Source organism: Solanum tuberosum, unplaced genomic scaffold (genome assembly GCF_000226075.1).
Source record: "Solanum tuberosum cultivar DM 1-3 516 R44 unplaced genomic scaffold, SolTub_3.0 scf00098, whole genome shotgun sequence".
Lineage (NCBI taxonomy): Eukaryota > Viridiplantae > Streptophyta > Magnoliopsida > Solanales > Solanaceae > Solanum > Solanum tuberosum.
This window is the reverse complement of record NW_006239026.1, coordinates 297,389-317,864: the sequence shown is the minus strand read 5'-3', so window position 1 is coordinate 317,864 and position 20,476 is coordinate 297,389. Positions and strand designations below refer to the sequence as shown.

Below are 20,476 nucleotides of genomic sequence, written 5' to 3'. Positions count from 1 at the left end.
GACAATTTTTGTTCAAACTAAAACACAATATTTAATCCTTTATCAAGCACATATTAGCTAAAAGTATGAAAAACTATGTAAAGCATATTAGACACTAATTGATTAGACCTTAAGTTTTCATTCTTCTTCTAATAATTGGTAACTTTGTTGTATCCACTAAATAAAGTAGGCATTATTTTAAAGAAAAAGAAATGGGGAGAATGATATGAGGGTTGAAGTAAAGAGATGGATCATTTAATACGTGACGTAAGAAAAATAATCTCGATATAAATTTGAGATTAACATTATATCATACTTGATTTAAGATATTAATTAATCTAAAAATTACTATCTCATATAAAAAATGAGATATTTTTATTTATTCCATTCGGTGTACCATTTGATTCTTTCTTGAAAGAAGGCAAGAAAATACTATTTGCTTAACCTTATTATATATAGAGTTACCAAATATTTATGTCAGTAGAAAATGTAAATATCTAGTGAAATAGTTAAAGGTGTACCTAAATTAATCATACACTTATTTTATAAAAAAAAAAAAAAAAAAGGAAAGCTAAAAGTTGATTTCTTCTTTTTTGGGGCCTAAATTAAGTTTTGGCAAGATTTTGACTCCCTAGTGAAAAGTAAAAAATATTTGATATAATAAATGTGACGAGCGCAAACTAACCAAGCGCTATTTCACGGTGCTTTTAAGGTTGTTAATACTTTAGGGATGAAAAGTATAATTCATATTAAATTTAGGGGTATTTACAATACTCTTCTCAATCATATACTCGCTTTGAGAATAAATTAATATAATTTTGTGATCAAAAGTTTCACTTTTATGGGAAATAATTTCATTTTTAGAGCTCGAAACTGATTTACGAGTTAAGATGAAAAGGATACTTACCCCACTAGAGGTTGTGATAGAGGATAACTTATAAGTTTGATCGAATTCAGTAACTGTGCTCAAAACTATATATTTGTCAAAAAAAAATCATTAAATATATGGTATAAGTTATTAACTCAAAAACTACATTAAGTTTTGCTAAGTTGTTGGTTCTTTCCACCACTAGAAAAATCATTAAGTAATATAATTAAGATGTCATTAATTAAAAATAAAAATTTGAATTCTTCACTCTCAGGGGACCTAAGTTGAATTTTGCCAAGTGTTCTTCTTATTCCCTCTACCAATGAAAGATAACAAGTATTCAATAATATAATTAATATATGCATAACTTGATTGAACACAACCGACATTAATAGACAAATAAAAACTCAATGAAAAGGCTGACTTCTCCTTCTTGGGGGACCTAAGTTGAGTTTTGTCAAGTATTTGATTTCATCCACAAGTAAAAAACAACAAGAATTCGATAATATAACTGAGATGTACACAACTCGATCGAACATTATCGTTATTAATTTTTTTTAAATTGAAAACTCAATAAAAATCCTTTTTGGTGGGAACCTAAGTTGAATTTTGCCAAGATTTTTGTTTCCTCCAATATCCACCAATGAAAAATAACGAGTACTTAATAATACAATCGAGATGCACATAAACTGATCGAACGATTACCGTCATTAATAGATCAAAGAAAACTCAATGAAAATATAGTGGGACCTAAGTTAAGTTTTTTTAAGTTTTTGTTTCCCTTCAAAAAAAAATGTGTGGTTTAGGAATATTTTTATTTTTGTTTTATTTATTTTATTTTATTTTAAATTTAGTTGGAACAGGCTGTAAATGGGGTCCACACGGTTAAGTGGCATAATCAATGAGCTGTGAACGGTGGCTTAGCGGCGCATATAAGCCAAGCCGATTCCTTTTTGTAGTTTTGCTCGTGTTTTTTGCGTGTTGTCTTCCAACACTTTTTTCTTTTTTTGGTGCTTTCTCCAATTTTCTTGTGGTTTTATGTTTTTTGTCGGGGTTCGATATTCGTATTGAAATTTATAGAAAAAAGTAATAAAAACACCTTAAAATTTAATGTGAATTATTAGTTTCATTTTTGAATTATTGATAGCCTTAAAAAATCATTTTTACTTGACTAACTGAACTTTAAATACACTCTCGATCTTGCAACATGAGTGGAATACAACCCTGAATTCTCGCCAAGTTTAAGGGTGTTTTCAAAGTTTATCTCGGCTTTTTATTAAAAGTTCATGCTCTTGCAAGAGTTTAAGATTACTTACTATGTCATGTGGTAGATCAAGGGTGTATCTAAATTTAGTTAGTCAAGTAGAGATGTGTTTTTAAGGCAGTCAATAGTTCGGAGTATTTTCAAAACTTCTCTCAAATTCATAAAATTTGAAATTTCATCAAAAAGTTTTAAAACAAAATAAAGTATTCTCTAATAATAGTGATCTTATATTCAAGATTTGAATTTAATTTTTTTTTATTAAAAATGAATGAATACTTATTAGTATGAGATGTTTAGTATTTTCAAAGTTCGATTTTGATAATTCTATAATTAGTAATTGAAAGTAGATATTAGATACTCTCTCTGTTTAAAAAAGAATGACTCAATTTCCTTTTTAGTCTGTTTAAAAAAAGAATGACCTCTTTCCTTTTTTGGCAACACTTTAACTTCAACTTTACACGTGACATATTTGCACAAGACATTTTGGTACATTTGACAGAACTTTAATTTAGAACCATAAAATTAAAAATCTTTTTTTTCTTAAACTCGTTCCAAATCAAATTAGATCATCCTTTTTGAAATGGAGGGAGTATTACATTTTAAATTTCAATCTGATAAATAAAATTTAGATATGATAATCAATATCTTCATAATTCTAATATACTATTAGTAGTTGTCCTTTATTTTATTTTAAAGGTAATAAATGAATTTTAGTAGGAACATTGGAGTGGAATTCATTGAATGTGGAATATAATGAAAACCACCAACTTTTACATGATTGGACAAAATACATTTAATTTTTTTTTATTAAAAATGAATGAATACTTATTAGTATGAGATGTTTTAGTATTTTCAAAGTTCGATTTTGATAATTCTATAATTAGTAATTGAAAGTAGATATTAGATACTCTCTCTGTTTAAAAAAGAATGACCTCTTTCCTTTTTTGGCAACACTTTAACTTCAACTTTACACGTGACATATTTACACAAGACATTTTGGTACATTTGACAGAACTTTAATTTAGAACCATAAAATTAAAAAATCTTTTTTTTCTTAAACTCGTTCCAAATCAAATTAGATCATCCTTTTTGAAATGGAGGGAGTATTAAATTTTAAATTTCAATCTGATAAATAAAATTTAGATATGATAATCAATATCTTCATAATTCTAATATACTATTAGTAGTTGTCCTTTATTTTTATTTTTAAAGGTAATAAATGAATTTTAGTAGGAACATTGGAGTGGAATTCATTGAATGTGGAATATAATGAAAACCACCAACTTTTACATGATTGGACAAAATACATTTAATTTTTTTTTCTTTTTTTCAAGGTTTGAATGAAAAATACAACAAAAATCACCTGTTTTTGGAGGGAACATTGGTTAACATTTAAAAATAGTTACTTCTATTTAAATTATTATTGTAGTATCTGTGTTTTAATAGTGACATTATGTGTCAGAGAAAAAAAACCTAATAATAGAGTTATCAATATAGATTAGACCTGTGAAATAAATATATCTTTGATCACTAACTAATTTTGATAGGTTAAGATTATTATTTTTTAACCTTTTTAATATTGCTCTAGATAATTGACCAAATTTGGATTATTTAGATCAGAATTCATTTCCAAAGTTTGAAAATAATTTAAATCACAATTTTATAAATATAAGTTATAAGCATTCATTTCTTTTGACAATGCTTTTAATAGGATATTTTTTTAAATTTAAAGAGGGTTGAATTTGAGATTTCTAATTAAGGATATATGCATGCTCTTTCGAGTTTTTTTTGGCGTTTCCTAGTTTAGCGATTTTTTGCAATAAAATTAAAAATAGGATTTTTTTTTTTGGACATAAATATTACCCAAAAATTGTATTTATAGCTTCTTTAGTACATAAAGAAATTTAATCCAATGCTTGTGGAATACAGAAAAGCCAATCATAAGCCTCTTTTGTTTATTTTTACTTGTCAAGAATTAAAGTGACACATTTTTTAAAGAGCAATAAATAGAAAAATAAATTTATTATATGACTCTTTAAATATACATTTAATATTTTAAAACATGCATTGAGAAATAATTAGTATGTAATAAGATATTATAAATTAAATAATAAATTATATTTTAATTTTTTAAATTGGATAGATAATTAAAATAAATATATATTTTTAGTATAATGGACTAATAAAAGTGGATGGAGAGAACATTTCTTTCTACTTTTAGAACCAAGGCAACAAATATAATTAGGTATATACTTCCTCCATCTCGAATTAGCCGTCATATTTCTCTTTTGAAGAATTAAATTATAAATTTGATCAATATTTTAAAATTTATTTTTCATTAAATTAAATTAACATAAAAAAATTGTAATTTATAGTACTTTTTGTATAATTTTTTAATGTAATTTTTTTAATTATATTGAATTGATTTAATCTAATTTAACTTTCAAATTAGTCAATTTGACTCTCAATAAGTAAAACATGACTATTAAATTGGGATGGAAGGAGTAAAACACAACAAAAAGCTACCATCAATAAGGTGTCTGATAAGGAAAACTATATAACGCTCGATGATACCAACCTTCTACGCTAATACTTCATCTTTTATATGTCCTTAATAGCTACATGTGTGACATATCTTATCTAATCACCTCTCTAGATCTTTCTTCGACCTACCTCTATATCTCTTCAGATCCATTATGACCAACCTCTCATATCTCCTTATTGAGACATATGTATATCTCATTTTCACACGTCTAAAATCATTTCAGTATGACTTTTCTGATCTTACCCGATAGGTACCCATAACTTATCCCAAATATCTTTGTTTCTAATTTTATCTCTCCCAATATATCCATACATTGATCTAAACATCTTCATTTCTGCTACTTTCATCTTTTGAGCGCGTGAGTTCTTGACTAGCCGATCATTTTCCCTATACAACATATTAGGTCTAACAAAACACCATATGTGAGCCTCTATTTAGTCTTCTTTGATCGCTTTAATACGTTATATAACATCATCATCAATATCTCTATTTCCTTAAATTATCAATCCAAAATATCGAACTTCACATCCACGTATGATTCGTAAGACATGTCACTTAACTTGCATTCCAAGTACTCAATCTCAATCATTTCTAAACCTTCAATCTACCATTAACTACATTGATGTAAAATAAAAGTTCTAAAATCAAATTACTTTTTAAATATAAAGAGGTTTGTATCATATATATTTTTGGGAAAAATGACAAAATATATCCCCTAACTATCGTAAATGGTATGCAGATATCCTCTGTCATACTTTTTGGACATTGGTGCCCCTGTCGTCCAAACACTAGAGCATATATGCCCTTCACGCTAACGGAAGACTAAATAGGGACATGTGGCGCAATCTTATCCGTCGATAAATGCTGGATCGATGGATAAGATTATGAAACGTGTATGTCCGTTAGTATAAAGGGTATATATGTTCCAGTTTTTGGACGGCAGGGGCACCAATGTCTCAAAAGTATGACGGAAGGTATCTGCATACCATTTACGTTAGTTCAGGGATATATTTGTCCTTTTTCCCTATCTAAATGCACCAAAATTTAGTAAGATGTAACATTGTAAAATAACGTAGTTCTAAATAATTAGCCCATAAACTAGTGAGATTTTTGAAAGTTACCCTTACATAAATAGTTTTGGCCATGGGTCGACCCTGACCTCGGTGAAGCATCAAGGGGTGAGGGCTTATTTGGGCTGGGCTTATAAGCCCTACTTATAAAGGGTTTGAAAAATCTTATCTCAACTTTACCCCAATAACATGTTAAGTTGGGCCGGCCTAATGGGCTAAAGGATATTTACATACCATTTACGATAGTTTGGAGGTATATTTATCCTTTTTCCCTATATTTTTTATCGAATAATTAAAAAAAGTGTACCATATATAAAGTTGTTATTAATATGACTAAAATATTTTACTTTTTAACAAACGGCTCAACTAAAGAAATATGAAAAATAATTTGAAGCTGAGCTGAAAGAAAGATAATATTAGCCACAGAAAAATATCGCAGCCGATGACCAAAAAGGACAGCTGTCATTGTCATGATTATGAATGACAAGCCACAGCTTTGCCGCTGTTTTCTATGGCTTATGAAAATGACTATAATACCCTTTAATTCTGTCGGCGGTGTTCAATTTTTATTCTTTTTGAAAAAAGATATATTGAACAATAAAATAAAGAATATCAGACGATACATTTAATTTTAGGTGTATATAAGTAAATAATTAAATTTGTATAAAGTTAATCAAATTGACACATATGTTCATTGTGTTTATATGTGTTTATTTATTTAATTTTATATAAATTTAAGTGTCTATTTATGCATACTCAAAGTTGAAGGTCAGTGGTGTAGCCACATATAACACAGGGTGGCTAGTCAAAATTTCCAACTTCGCCAATGTTGAAAGACATATATAAATGTCAACTGAAATTAAGTTAAAAAATATATTTATATATTTTGTCATTTTATTTCAAGCTTTATATAGAGATATTGTATCTTATTCCGCATATCAAATGGACTATCTTATAATATTGAATAATAAAGTGAATAATTGATGGCCCTCTAATTCATTAATATTTAGATTTTTTTGGAACAATCTTTTGATTTTTTAAAATTGGTAAATTAATATATGTGTTGGAAGAACGATGTCTTTTTATTTTTTTTTGCTATAATATGATAACTAGAGTTAATTAACTATACAAGAAAGAATATGCCTCTACATTTATTTAGTGGAAATTTTTTAATTGTGTAATTATAAATTATCTTATTAATATTAAAATTAAACTATTTATAAATATAAAATAATATCATTCTTTGTGGGACCAGCTAAAAAGAAAAACATCACATAAAATTAAAATAAAGTAATAAATCTAAAGAATATTAGCACTTTTAATCCTCAAATATCAATAAAATTACAATTTTCAACTCTGTCGGTGGTGTTCATTTTATTTTATTTATTTTGTTGAGTTTTGAATAAGGAGAATAATTGTTGGCCCTAGTATTAAGATTTAAGGCCTTCTATTATTATTGTTAAGTAAGATTTAGATCCTCTTGTACAATTCTTATTATTGCTTAATAATAATATTGTTTTATATGGTATAATTTAATTGGTAGTTGACATAAAAATTAAGATTTTTTTTCAATATCATCATAAGTGTAAAATAAATCATAGATATTTGATGGTGAGAATGAGAATAAGAATCGAATCGATTGTATCATAAAAATCTATTCATTGATATAGAAGAAGAGTTGTAAAAGGATCAAATCGTTCATCTCTTATTTATTGTAGGAGTTGAGAATCAACTTCTTTATCAATATCAATAGCTTACCCGACTTGTGTTACTCGCTCTATATTTTTTTCGTGTAATTTCGGAGTACCTTTAGTCTCTTAATTATCGAAAAAATCAAGTTTTGAGTCTTGTGATTTTTTATTAAGCACATTTAATCTTTAATTAATGAAGTAACTAATATGCACTTTTGATCCCTCAAATTTTGTATGTGCACAAATTTAACATATTATGAAATGCTAAATCATTCATTCATCAATGCATTCTGTTTAATTTGTAATGTTACTGATCTTTTAAGGTGATATAGTATAATCAATATTTATGTGAGGCATAATAGCTAAACACACTTTTTAGTTAATCAAAGAATAAATGTATTTAATCAAATATTATAAGGATCAAAGCCAAAAAAAAGTTTTTTTTTAGTTTTTCACCTGATATTCCTGATATTCGATATCTATATTGAGATTATAAGAGATTAAAAGTGCAATCACCCCTAAATATAAAAATGAAGGCCATATATTTTTCTATTTAACAAGATTTTATAGAAGCTTTAGTATTATTGCATAATTCATCTCAAACTAATAATAATGATGATGGTGATGAGAGTTTCATGATAGATTGGACCTTGATTAATTTTTTTTATTTAGAAATTTGGTGTTCAAAGATAGTATGCTATATCAAAGACTTAATAATCTTTTCCAATCTTATGATTATTTTTTTTAATAAAATACAAGCATCTTTATTGAAAGAGAAAAAAAGATTATACTAAATTATTGAGTTAGGAGAATTTTGTCTTTTAGGTTTTTTTTTTTTTTTTTATCTACCATGACATATTGGGAGGGCATTCCTTTTTTGTATTATGTGATGATTAATAAGCTTTAATTGATACTTTTTATGTCTCATATTAGTTTTAATATTAGATTTTTTGAGAGTTAAATTATGTGACTTTTGATTAATAATAAAAATAATATATTCAGTATAATCGCACAAATAAAAGTTGAAAAGATAGAGTGTATGCATACTTTATTCTTATTTAGTGGAGATAAAAAGATCATTTCTGAAAGACCTCCAGTTCAAGTATACAACAAATTAAAATAGTTATAAAAAAAGAAACACGACAATAAAGAAAAATGTCAATTAAAATATATTTTTTTCATCAAATTAAAATGAAAAAAGCTTCAATTTGTAGTATTTATCGTACAATTTTGAATATCTTAATTTGAAATATTAAATATTGAGTTGATCTAATTCAATTAAATGAATCATATTAACTTTGGAAAATGAAAACATAACAATAAATTTGGAGAAAGTATTTATTTTTTTATTCTTTGATCCACATATTGATCAATAAGCTTAAATTGAGGATCATTATGTTTTATAGAATGATAAATACAACTAACACACTTTTTTTTCTGTCTATTTTCTTGGTAATCTTTTTGTTTATAAATTGTGATTATCTACTATCCTACAATATAAAAAGCTTAATCTTTATTCTTTATTAGAAAAGAAAAAAATCATCAAAAATTATTTGATCGTCTTTCTATGAGAATAGTCAAAATAAAATTAACTTGAATTCAGAATCGCTATTCAAAATCTTAGTAAAATATTTATTTTTTCCTCTCAAGTCGCACCGAATAATAGCAAGAAAAAAAAATCTATTTTTTGTTGTTAGTCATTATTTCTTTTAATAATTCCAACTTCTATATTTTATATATTCTCTTTTTATCTCCAAAAATAATACTCATATTCTCGAAATGAAGTCCCATAAAAGACTTTCTACAGTATTTAGTGTTAGGTACAATATTAATTTAGATATTTAATTGGTGGAACCAATAAATCACACGAGGTGGTTAGATGCGTGGGGCAAAATATGTAACACAAAGGACTTATAGTACTTTTTTTTGTTGATTGATTCAATCTTTTGTTCGCTTCACATCATATAACAAGGGGTTGAAATGGATTGTTATAAAGTTTTGCACTCAAATTATATATAAAAATATCAGTTTTCCTTCGGTTCTATTTTATAAATGTATTTGTAATTAGGGTACACGTACAATGCACATGATCAGAAACTACTAACCGACACTAAATTTTATATAATGAATCAAATACTTTAAATTTTTAATCTTGAGTGTATTCCATCGTCTTAGTTTATTTGACGACATTTTCTTTTTAGTTTATCTAGTAAAAACTGATATGTTTCTATTTAAGATAATTTATAATTACACAAATATTGATGACTTTATCACGAATTTCATTTTTTCCCTTAAATTTCATAGTCAATCAAACACCACTACGTAAATCGAAACTTAATGATTACAATATTTAATTGACTATTTTACCCTTGAACTCTGTCGGCAGTTTTTTTTTTGTTTTTTGGGGTAGGTTTGATACCCTTATTTGAATAAGGATAATAATGATTGGCATTATAGTACTAAGGCCATTTATTATTCTTTTTAAGTAATAAGTATTAGTAATCTTTTTGTTCAATTTTTTTTATTGCATAATATTACAATAATAATAAATATGCTAACAATAAAAAATATTTACACAATCAGGTGCATTATATAAGGTAAACATTGTTGGGTGCGAAGATAAAAATCTAAATTGATAGTTGAAAAATTTGTGAGTCAAGTATAAGGTGTAATAATATTGTTAATGATACGATATACAAGGTCTTATTGATGAAAATTGTGAGTGACTTGTCTAAAGTATAAAATATCATATGATATCAAAAGTATTTTTAGCTAGGCTGACCTATTCCAACAACTGACATTAGAGATGATAATTTGATGAGACGAATATGAAGAGAGAGAGAGAAAAAAGTAATTATGATATTCCGCTCAATTTATTAATTTTACCTGTCAAAGGTAGCTCAGAGATGGAGATAGAGATGCACATATACAAGAAGAAGCTAGTTTTGAACTTTGGAGGCGATAAATGCTTGATCACATGAGTAACACATAATGGATCTTGAAAATTGACGTGTAGATCCTCATAGTTGGTCATGTTAAACTTAGTTCTCAAGTCTTGAAAGAGACACCGATCAAAGACGAAAGTTACACTAGAATTCAGGCTTTATTTTTGTTGAGAAGTAAAAGCCACTTGACTGTAGTCTATAAGGAGAGGAGCTCTAAGAAAAAAAACTTGTGGATCGTAGTAATTGGTCGCATGAAAATTTGTTTTGAGGTAGGAATTTTTATGGCATGCAAACAAAATCTACGTTCGAATTGACAAGATTAGGAAACAACATAACGATGTAAAAATACTCTTAATGGTGTGAGACCTTTCGGAAAAAAAAAACATTCGAGAGCATCTTTTGAATTTTTTTTTTTAAAATAGAATAAAGTTGGTTTATTAAAACTCTAAATGCAGAAATTATGTCAAATTTTCAAGTTGTATATAAAGTGAAAATCCAAGACAAACTCCTTAGTGTCAAATTTTAGTGAATGTTCAACATTTAACTTATGTTTACACACTATAAACATTATCTTTCTCTGGCTATTCATTTCTTTGTTCTGATCAGACATCGAATATTCACCGCGAAAATATAGTACATCGTCTCCTTGTTTGGGATTGAGGTGTAATTGTTGTTGTTGTTATCATCCTTGCATATCATTTTTGGAAGGTTGATGAGCTGAAAAACCTGAAAAACGGAATAAATCTCATCATAAAAAAGCAATAATCTCGAAGATTGTAATCCGTGTGACTTACAGGTCACAGGTTCAAGTTGTGAAATCAGTCACTAATGATTGCATCAAGGTACACACCCTTTGGTTTTTGATCATTCCCCGGACCCTCACGAACGTAGAATGCTTTGTGCACCGAACTATCCTTTATATAAAAAAGAGATGGTCTCGTTCATCAATCTCTTTTGAGCAATAATTCATCCAAGTTTACACAAACACCAGTAAAGATGCTAGATGTTTTTTTCGTCTATAAGATCGATAATAGCAAGAACAACGATATGATTTGCTTGTATTATCCAATATATACTCTACCGAACATGGACGTTAACCAAAAAGAGGGTCACATGACTCACATTCAGGATTTCAAGTCAATGAGTTCTAATCTTTCCTCACATACATATAATCTAGTCCGAGCTAGACGCATATGGGTCTTGCAGAGCCCGTTGCGTCTAGTCTAGATCTGCCACTCTTGACATGAACCAAGATACTACCGATTTCGGTTATGCCAATGTTTCATCAAAAAAAGCATCTTTAAAGACACAATAAGAATAAAAGAGATAATAGAAAGAAAAGAATTGCTTACTTTCAAAGATGAAATGCTGAGGACTATTGCCATGCAACTGATTAAATAATGACTTCATTCCGAGCTGAACTTGCGGAGGAAGTCGTAGAATTATTTCCGTTCAATCTGCTTCCGTTATGAGCAACCATATTATCATTGAGTCTCTGCTCCGAGTTTGAAGGTATGTTGTTGTCCGTTTGATTTTCCTGTGTCTCGAGGTGTTCCATCATGCGAGATACACTAGCTGTTCCAGCATTATCCTCCCTCCTAACTTCGGAACCAATATCTGCCATAGAAGTACTTCGAGAAAACAATCTCTCCTTCCACCCTCGTGTACTCTTTGTGATTGATTCTCTATATCTGGAAAGCAAAAACCACATTCAACATTGCTTATAGCTTCTAAAATGACACATTCAAAAGAGCAAGTTTAGCAATTCATACTTCATTGACATTGAATTAAATCGAGATTTCCAGGATTCCGATAGTGAATGAAGGTCTGATGGTCCTTCTGTATCCTGGTTTTCTGTCAAAGATGGACTAGAAGAGCTTCTAAAACGAAAAACATACAAACAAACAAAAGAAAATGAAAAATTTCGATATGAGAAACATGTGTACCATTGATGTTTAGCCAAGAGATTGAAAATCATCAATACCTGTCGCCAACAGATATTTCTTGTTTAACGGTTTGCGGGCGAACATATCGAGATGATGAAGCAGAAAGTTGATTACTTTGACCAGATGAGAGGTGAGGCAAGAACTGTGCGGTCTCACGGCGGACAGGTGTTATAGGAACAGAAGGATCAGCTATAGCTTGACGAGAATCCGATTCAGCAGAAGCAGTAGGAGATGGATCAGGATGAGATGAAAACATTAAAAAATGCGGACGACCATGGGAAGATGACCGATTTATTGATCCCTCTCGTTGACCAAAGTGGCGTCCCCGTCCCATTGCTGCAGCAGCAGCCAAATGCTGAATAATGCGCTCTTCGAGTTCAGACTCACTCATCCCCGTGGTCAACTAGAGAGCAATCCAAAACGGAAAATGAGATGACGCAACATTATAGCTTGTGGAATTTCATTAATCAGATAGGAGAAGGAACATTATAGTTTGTGAAATTCAATATTTACCAGCGTAGGACGACGAAACATCGTAGCATTTCTTGCCTGATTAAACCTAATATTCCTCTCTTGTTCCACTGCCTCAAGCAATTCTTGACTGCAATATCATTCAAATCAGGGGAGTCAATCAAAGTCGAACATCAAAGTTAACGCGTAGCATGAAAATGATATGAATTTGTGAAAATCGAAAGGGAAATGAAGCCAAATGAACCTTGTAGGATCTTTCAGACTTAGGGGCTGCCAACACATTGGACAATTAGAACTTCTCTGATGCCTGTTTTGAAAAAAATTATAAAAATTATAATAAACTCGAACAACATTTATGTAAGTTTTGAACTTCAGAACCAGAATCGGTTCTAGAGTTTTACAAGCTCTCATGTACAAAAATTAACAAAGAAAATTACTCCCTCCGTCCTATTTTATGTGAGGTAGTTTGACTCGGCACGGAGTGTAAGAAAGAAAGTAAGACTTTTAAAATTTGTGGTCTAAAATGAATGATAGAAATTTGTGTGACTATAAATCATTTCATTAAGGGTAAATAAACATTTCAAAGTTAAATTGTTACTTAATATATAAATGTGTCATTCTTTTTGGGACTGACTAAAAAGGAAAGTAAGTCATATAATTGGGACAGAGGGAGTATGTGAACTTCATCAAAAATAACATATCAAAACATTCCCCAAGGCAAACTTATTGAGAGAAACACCCCGAAATGAAATAGTTGATATGCATATTCTGCGTTAATTAAACATGGTTGACCTTGTATACAGGTCTCCAATTCAACATAATCATGATGCTAATTGCTACAAGTTTACTCACAAAAGAAAAAGAAGATTTTAAGCTCACTATGATTATTATGCACCTAAACTGTTTCGTAGAATAATGTAAAGACAAAAATTGTTTCGTAGAAGGATCATCGCTTGATAAGACATGAACTAACAAGGATGAATTCCATTCGATAAATCTACATCTTTTGGCAATCTCACTCGCCCTCATCACGTTTTCTCCAGCTGAGGAAGAATGATGTAGAGATAACATCTATTACTTGGCGATACTATTATCTTTTAGATAGAGATAAGCTTATATATATTAGCTTGAGATGGTCATTGCCTTAGCTACAAGAAGAGTTTTAATTGTTCAAGATAATTTTGATTATTCAGGGTTCCTATTCAATAAATCGAATAGTTATGATTTTGTTGAGAAGACCTAACTAACCCTCGATGAACAATACTTTGTGAATTGATTTATCTCTCTATTTCTCTTTTATTTTTACTTGCAGCTTACCGAGGACATGACCTTAGATCAGAGGACATGGAGGTCAAAGATTAGGGTAGAACGTTAGTAGGTAGTCGAGCGTTGTCTAGCTTTTCTTATTTGTATTAATATTATAATTACTATTCTATTATCTTATTCTTTGAATCTTCTATTACCCGTTGTCTCATTTGCTTCGGGTTTTTGTATTATTTGTTGTGGCTACTGGCTATTGTTCTTTTCCCCATTATTTTCGACATTACTTCTTTGCTACTGTATTTCTTTTTCAAACCTGTTTTGATATGTTTTACTTGAGCTGAGGGTCTATCAGTATAGCCTCTGCACAAGGTAGGGGTAAGGTATGTGTCCACACCACCCTCCCCAAACCCCACTTGTGGGATTTCACTGAGTATGCTGTTGTTGTTGCTCTTTTATACTTTTTTCTCATTCGCCTATATCTCCCTGTCGTCCTCCCTTTCTCCCTTCAGCCACTCAATCTGTCTAATCAGAGTGTTAATTATTGTTTCATTAGTTCTGCAAAATCTCTTGCTCTCTAAGTAGGAAGAGATTTTGTGTTTGTCATTTTCTATTTTGAACTTCTAATGAAATTGACTTTGTGATAAATTAGTAAGTCTTCCTTTAAGAACTTAGTTTGAACTTCGAGATCAAGTGGATCACGCCATCACAAGATACGACTAAACTTTATCACACCTTCTAAACCAACATCAACTTCATGACAAAAAGATTCTCAAAATCAACAAAGATGATGGAAACATGAAACACTAGGTGATTTTCATTCGTCTTCCCATTTGTCTAAGCCTTGGTGGATAGAGTCATCTAGTACCTATGCGAGGAGCGTGTAAGCTTGCCTGGACATCACAGTTATCAAAAAAAAATCGTTTTTACTTCTCTGTTTTGCTATCCCAACTCACAATTATGATAGCCAGTTAGTCACCCCTTTCCCGAAAAGGACAGTCACAAAAGCTATCAAGTCTAAGTTTATTCTTCTATTTATCATCCGATTTCGAATCTTCAAGTGACATTTTAATAGCCCAGACAACAACAATAAGCTACTGAATGCAAAATAACAAGAGCAGTGAATTAAGGTACTCAAAATCAACTTCACGAAAAAAAGATTCTCAAAATCAATAAAGATGGTAGAAGCAGGATTTGGTGCAACAGCATACCATTCTAGGATGCACTGGAGGTGAAACTCATGCCTGCAGCTTGTTAGCTGTTGAACAACAGACCAGATATCTTAGGCAGTTTTTAACACCCCGGTAATAAGGGCCAGAAGAGCAAAACAATCCTATACTTACTAGAAGGGAAAAAAAAAAAAGGTGGGCGGCAGCCTGGTGCTCAAAACATCCCGCGTTAGCAGGGTCCGGGGAAGGGCGCACCCGAAAGAGGTGTGATGTAGACAGCCTACCCCAATGCAAGCATTAGTGGCTGCTTCCACGGCTCAAACCCGTAGACAACTTTACTATTGCTTCAAGGCTCCCCTTCAATCATATACTTAATAAGCAGTTATATTTTGTTCTAGAAGTATTCATAGTGTTCACCGTTGAAGGATCACTTTCGCAGAAAGCCTCTAGACAAATGCTACACGCATCATCACAGGCATCTTGAATTCCTCCTTCCACAAAAGCTGCAGCTGATGTGATATGACTCTCCACTTTCTTGAGCTCGTCGTCCATTTCCAGAACCTTACATATGCAACAAAGCCCCAAAAATCGTTTAACTTAGTATCTCGAAAAGGAAAGAAAAATCAGAAAGTCCCCCAGCATAACATGGAGAACTCCATTGATAATTGATGAATGCTCAAACCAAAGTATAATACACTGAAATACTCAAGAATTTTGAAGAAAATTGAACAATCCTCAGTGTAACACATACAACAAGATCACTGTTTGACAATTCTCAATTTGTGCGCATACATACATCGAAGTCCTTCAATTCTCAGATCAGACAAAAAAAATCCAAACTTTAACACAAACATGAGGGCAGCCCGTGTTCAAGAAGGGTCTCGGAAAGGATCGCATCCCAAGGGGCGTGTCTTAGGCAGCCTACCCTGATGCAAGTACAGTGGCTGATTCCACGGCCCGAACCAGTGACCTCTTGAACTCATTCACTTATCAGACAAAACACTAAAAATACCAACTCCAAAAAGACATTACGAAATTTCCCATGACATGCATAATAAGAGAATCGTTCTCAGTAAATATATCTTCATTCCATAAAATCATTACCCAGGCATACATTACAAGTCCTTCATTTCATCAAACAAATGGAAAAAAGATGCAAACTTTAACACAAATACAAAGAAATCCCACATATTTACATTCACCACAAGAAATTTTTTTGATCAAAATACAAACTTCATCCCCAACTACTTACTAAGAGATTTCACACATGAAAATTCTTGAAAAAATGCAATCTTTATACCCAACTACTAAGAAATTTCACATATTTTCATTCACCACATAAAAAATCTTGGGAAAAAAAATGCAAACTTTAACACAACTATATAGAAAGTTCACATATTTTCATTCACCACATGAAAATTCTTGAATTTTTTTTTGCAAACTTTAACACAACTATATAGAAATTTCACATATTTTAATCCACCACATGAAAATTCTTCAAAAAGATGCAAACTTTAACACAAATAAAAAGAAATTTCATATATTTACATTCACCACATGAAAATCTTGAAAAAAATGCAAACTTTAACACAACTATATCGAAATTTCACACATTTACATCCACCACATGAAAAATCTTGAAAAAATGTGAACTTTAACACTACTACAAAGAAATTTCATATATTTACATTCACCACATGAAAAATCTTCAAAAAGATGCAAACTTTAACACAACTACAAAGAAATTTCACACATTTACATTCACCACATGAAAATTCTTCACAAAGATGCAAACTTTAACACAAATACAAAGAAATTTCATATATTTACATTCACCACATGAAAAATCTTGAAAAAATGCAAACTTTTAACACAACTACAAAGAAATTTCACATATCTACATTCACCAAGAAAATTCTTAATAATGTGCGATAAAATTTTAAAAAACAATCCATAAACACAACAATTACAATCTCATAAACTAGATCAATAAAAACTACAATTTTCATATTACATTTGTTTTATTGATTAAGAAATTTACCTCAAAAATGAATTAGAAATATGTTCTGGAAAATGGGTCAAAATGAAGGGAAAAAATTTCCATGAATTAGAAAGATTAAAGCTCTGATATTTTCTGCCATGAAAATAAGAGAAATGAATGCTAAGGTCCCATTAAAGAAACCCTTGAAACTTAGAAATAAGGAAAGACAAAATACAGAATAATTAGAAAATTGGTAATGGTGGTCACGTTTTATTACATTTTGTCATTTTGTCCAACAAACATTTTAAATTTGGGCATAATACGTAAACAAACGTTACGTGACCTCAGTTGATAAATAAGCACTTCAATTTTCAATATACATATTTAAACGTCTCAATTCGTCTATATAGCGTCTGTTGAATTCAATTTATAAGATGATTGTCTAGACACACAAATCAGCGTCGATGAGAACGAGTTAGTGTGTTTGGTTGTCATTGAAATCAGGTTGAAGAGTCTAGATATTCATTTTTTAAGTTAGAATGCTTATTTGTTAGTTTCAATTAAATTTTAATATACATTTTTATGTAATTGTATGTAAATGAATCATGTCGATATTTTGATGGTAGGAATAGAATCCCTTCATCAAGCCTCGTGTTTGAACTACTATATAATTTAATAATTATAATGTATATGAATACATGTATTATGTAATTATTGAGTTGATGTAAACACTAAAGATACATATTTTTTTGGGGTTAGGAATGAGAAGTTGATAGGATGATCTCTAATATTCTTTTTTGAAGAATCTTTGTATTTGGTGGCATATGATAATTGGTATTATAATTAAATTATAATATTGTACAAGATACAATTAGTATAAAATGAAATATCATATACATATATTGGATTTGTTTACATTTGAGGATTAGGTTTTGTTTTGTTTAAGTAAATAATTGGAACAAGTCACCAACCCATTTTTATATATTCCAAAGTGTAATAATGCTTTAATTTCAAAATGTAGGAGAATATAATCTCACATTTAACTATAAATCACGTGAATATAATGCTTGATTATAAGTTTGTAACTATTGTATGTGCGATCATTTGTTTGTATATATATACTAGTTATTAGGTTCCCGCGCCAGCGCGGGCCCAATGTATATTACTTCCTCCGTCTCATTTTATGTGAGGTAGTTTGATTCGCCACGGAGTTTAAAAAAGAAATGAAGACTTTTAAAATTTGTGGTCCAAAATGAATGATATAAATTTGTATGACTGTAAATTATTTCATTAAGGGTAAAATAAATATTTTATAATCAAATTGTTACTTAATATAGAAATGTGACATTCTTTTGGGACTGACTAAAAAGGAAAGTAAATAACATAAATTGGGAGTAGTTCTTTGTTTCAATTTATGTGACACCGATGAAATTTGGAGAGTTATATAATTTTTTGTATGTGATTTTGTTAAATATATTTTGAAGTTGTTAATTTATTGTGATTTATAGCACTTCTTATATCATTTTCAAATAATATATATTACTCTTCTGTTCCATTTTATGTGACGTAGGTACTTTTACGAAACTCAACTAAATTTCTTATATGATTCTTCAATATTTTTAGTTGTTATTTTACTTTAATTTACGTTACTTTTTATGTTATTTTCAAACAAACTTCTTATGTTTCAATATGGAATTAAAGAGTCAATAAAATTTCTTTTATGATTTTTAATTATGTTTTTTTAATATCTTATATTATTACATTGTGATTTTAAGTACTTTTTATGTAATTTTTAAATCTAGAACAAATTAAAAGAAAAACAAGGAAAAATTTAAATGAAGAAAGTACTAAAATTTTCAAATAATCATATTTCTATATTAAAATGTTAAAAACTTTAAAACTCCACATATATGCAGAAAATCATATACGGAAGACAAAATAATTTTTAAAATATATATTAAAGCTCTTTCTAATAATATCACATATTTATTCTATTTTTCAAATAATATATATTTCTCACTCAATCTCAATTACGCAGTACATATGAAATTTCGAGAGTTAATCAAATTCTTAGTACTATTTTAAACTATATTTTAGTACTATTTATATAATTTTCAAATAATATATGTTACTACTCTATTATATTATGCAATACATGTGAAATTTCAAGAATTAACCAAAATTTTAATATTTTAAATTGATTTTTAGTACTATTTTTGTAGTAAATAGAGGAAGTTGAAGAAGAAGGGCAAATCGGTCAATTGACTGACTAACCCTAAGCTCCTAAACATTCTCACTTCTAAATGGAAGCACGGGCACAATATCCGTTAAATTGTTAATTATTATGATTTATAATATTTTTTACATTATTTTCAAATAATATATGTTATGTATTTTTAAATACTTTAAGTTGTGATTAATAATATTCTTAACGTAATTTCAAATAATATATGTTACTCCATTTGTCCCAATTTATGTGACACATGTGAAATTTTGAGAGTTAATATGTTTTTCAAATATTGTAAGTTGTTAACTATTGTGGTTTATGGTATTCTTAATGTAATTTTTCAAATAATATATGTTATTCCCTTCGTCTTAATTATACAATTCGCGTAAAATTTTGAGAGTTAATCGAATTTGTAATATTTTAAATTTATTTTTTAGTACTATTTAAAAAGGAAAAAATTAAAATATTACTATATAAGAAGAGTAGTAATTATATAGTAATTTTTCAAATAATATATGTTATTCCCTTCGTCTTAATTATAGAATTCGCGTAAAATTTTGAGAGTTAATCGAATTTGTGATATTTTAAATTTATTTTTTAGTACTATTTAAAAAGGAAAAAATTAAAATATTACTATATAAGAAGAGTAGTAATTATATAGTAATTTTTCAAATAATATATGTTATTCCCTTCGTCTTAATTATAGAATTCGCGTAAAATTTTGAGAGTTAATCGAATTTGTGATATTTTAAATTTATTTTTTAGTACTATTTAAAAAGGAAAAAATTAAAATATTACTATATAAGAAGAGTAGTAATTATATAGTAATTTTTCAAATAATATATGTTATTCCCTTCGTCTTAATTATAGAATTCGCGTAAAATTTTGAGAGTTAATCGAATTTGTGATATTTTAAATTTATTTTTTAGTACTATTTAAAAAGGAAAAAATTAAAATATTACTATATAAGAAGAGTAGTAATTATATAGTAATTTTTCAAATAATATATGTTATTCCCTTCGTCTTAATTATAGAATTCGCGTAAAATTTTGAGAGTTAA

General features: G+C 29.0%; 1 protein-coding gene across 2 annotated transcripts; it reads right to left on the bottom strand.

Annotated features, from left to right (window-relative positions):
• Positions 1-10,820: 10,820 nt before the first annotated feature.
• LOC102594875 (E3 ubiquitin-protein ligase RHF2A-like) lies at positions 10,821-17,424 on the bottom strand. Of its 2 annotated transcripts, none has more exons than XM_006348369.2 (9): positions 17,250-17,424; positions 15,626-15,769; positions 15,251-15,297; positions 13,024-13,086; positions 12,822-12,909; positions 12,347-12,711; positions 12,135-12,239; positions 11,715-12,053; positions 10,821-11,088 (listed from the first exon to the last, which is right to left on the bottom strand). In XM_006348369.2, the coding sequence occupies exons 2-8, from the start codon at positions 15,758-15,760 to the stop codon at positions 11,756-11,758; spliced, it is 1,101 nt and encodes a 366-aa protein (XP_006348431.1). In that variant the 5' UTR covers positions 15,761-15,769; positions 17,250-17,424; the 3' UTR covers positions 10,821-11,088; positions 11,715-11,755. The 2 variants fall into 2 exon arrangements, with proteins under 2 accessions (XP_006348431.1, XP_006348430.1); XM_006348368.2 differs by having other exon boundaries at positions 12,135-12,242; positions 17,250-17,423.
• Positions 17,425-20,476: the final 3,052 nt, after the last annotated feature.

What these genes read in the sequence shown, in the direction of transcription:
- LOC102594875 (XM_006348368.2), bottom strand. Translation starts at nt 15,760, where the DNA reads ATGGACGACGAGCTCAAGAAAGTGGAGAGTCATATCACATCAGCTGCA. An exon ending in GCGAAAGTGATCCTTCAACG is followed by an intron (nt 15,298 to 15,625) that starts GTGAACACTATG and finishes GTTGTTCAACAG; the next exon opens with CTAACAAGCTGCAGGCATGA. An exon ending in GAAATATCTGTTGGCGACAG is followed by an intron (nt 12,243 to 12,346) that starts GTATTGATGATT and finishes TTTTCGTTTTAG; the next exon opens with AAGCTCTTCTAGTCCATCTT.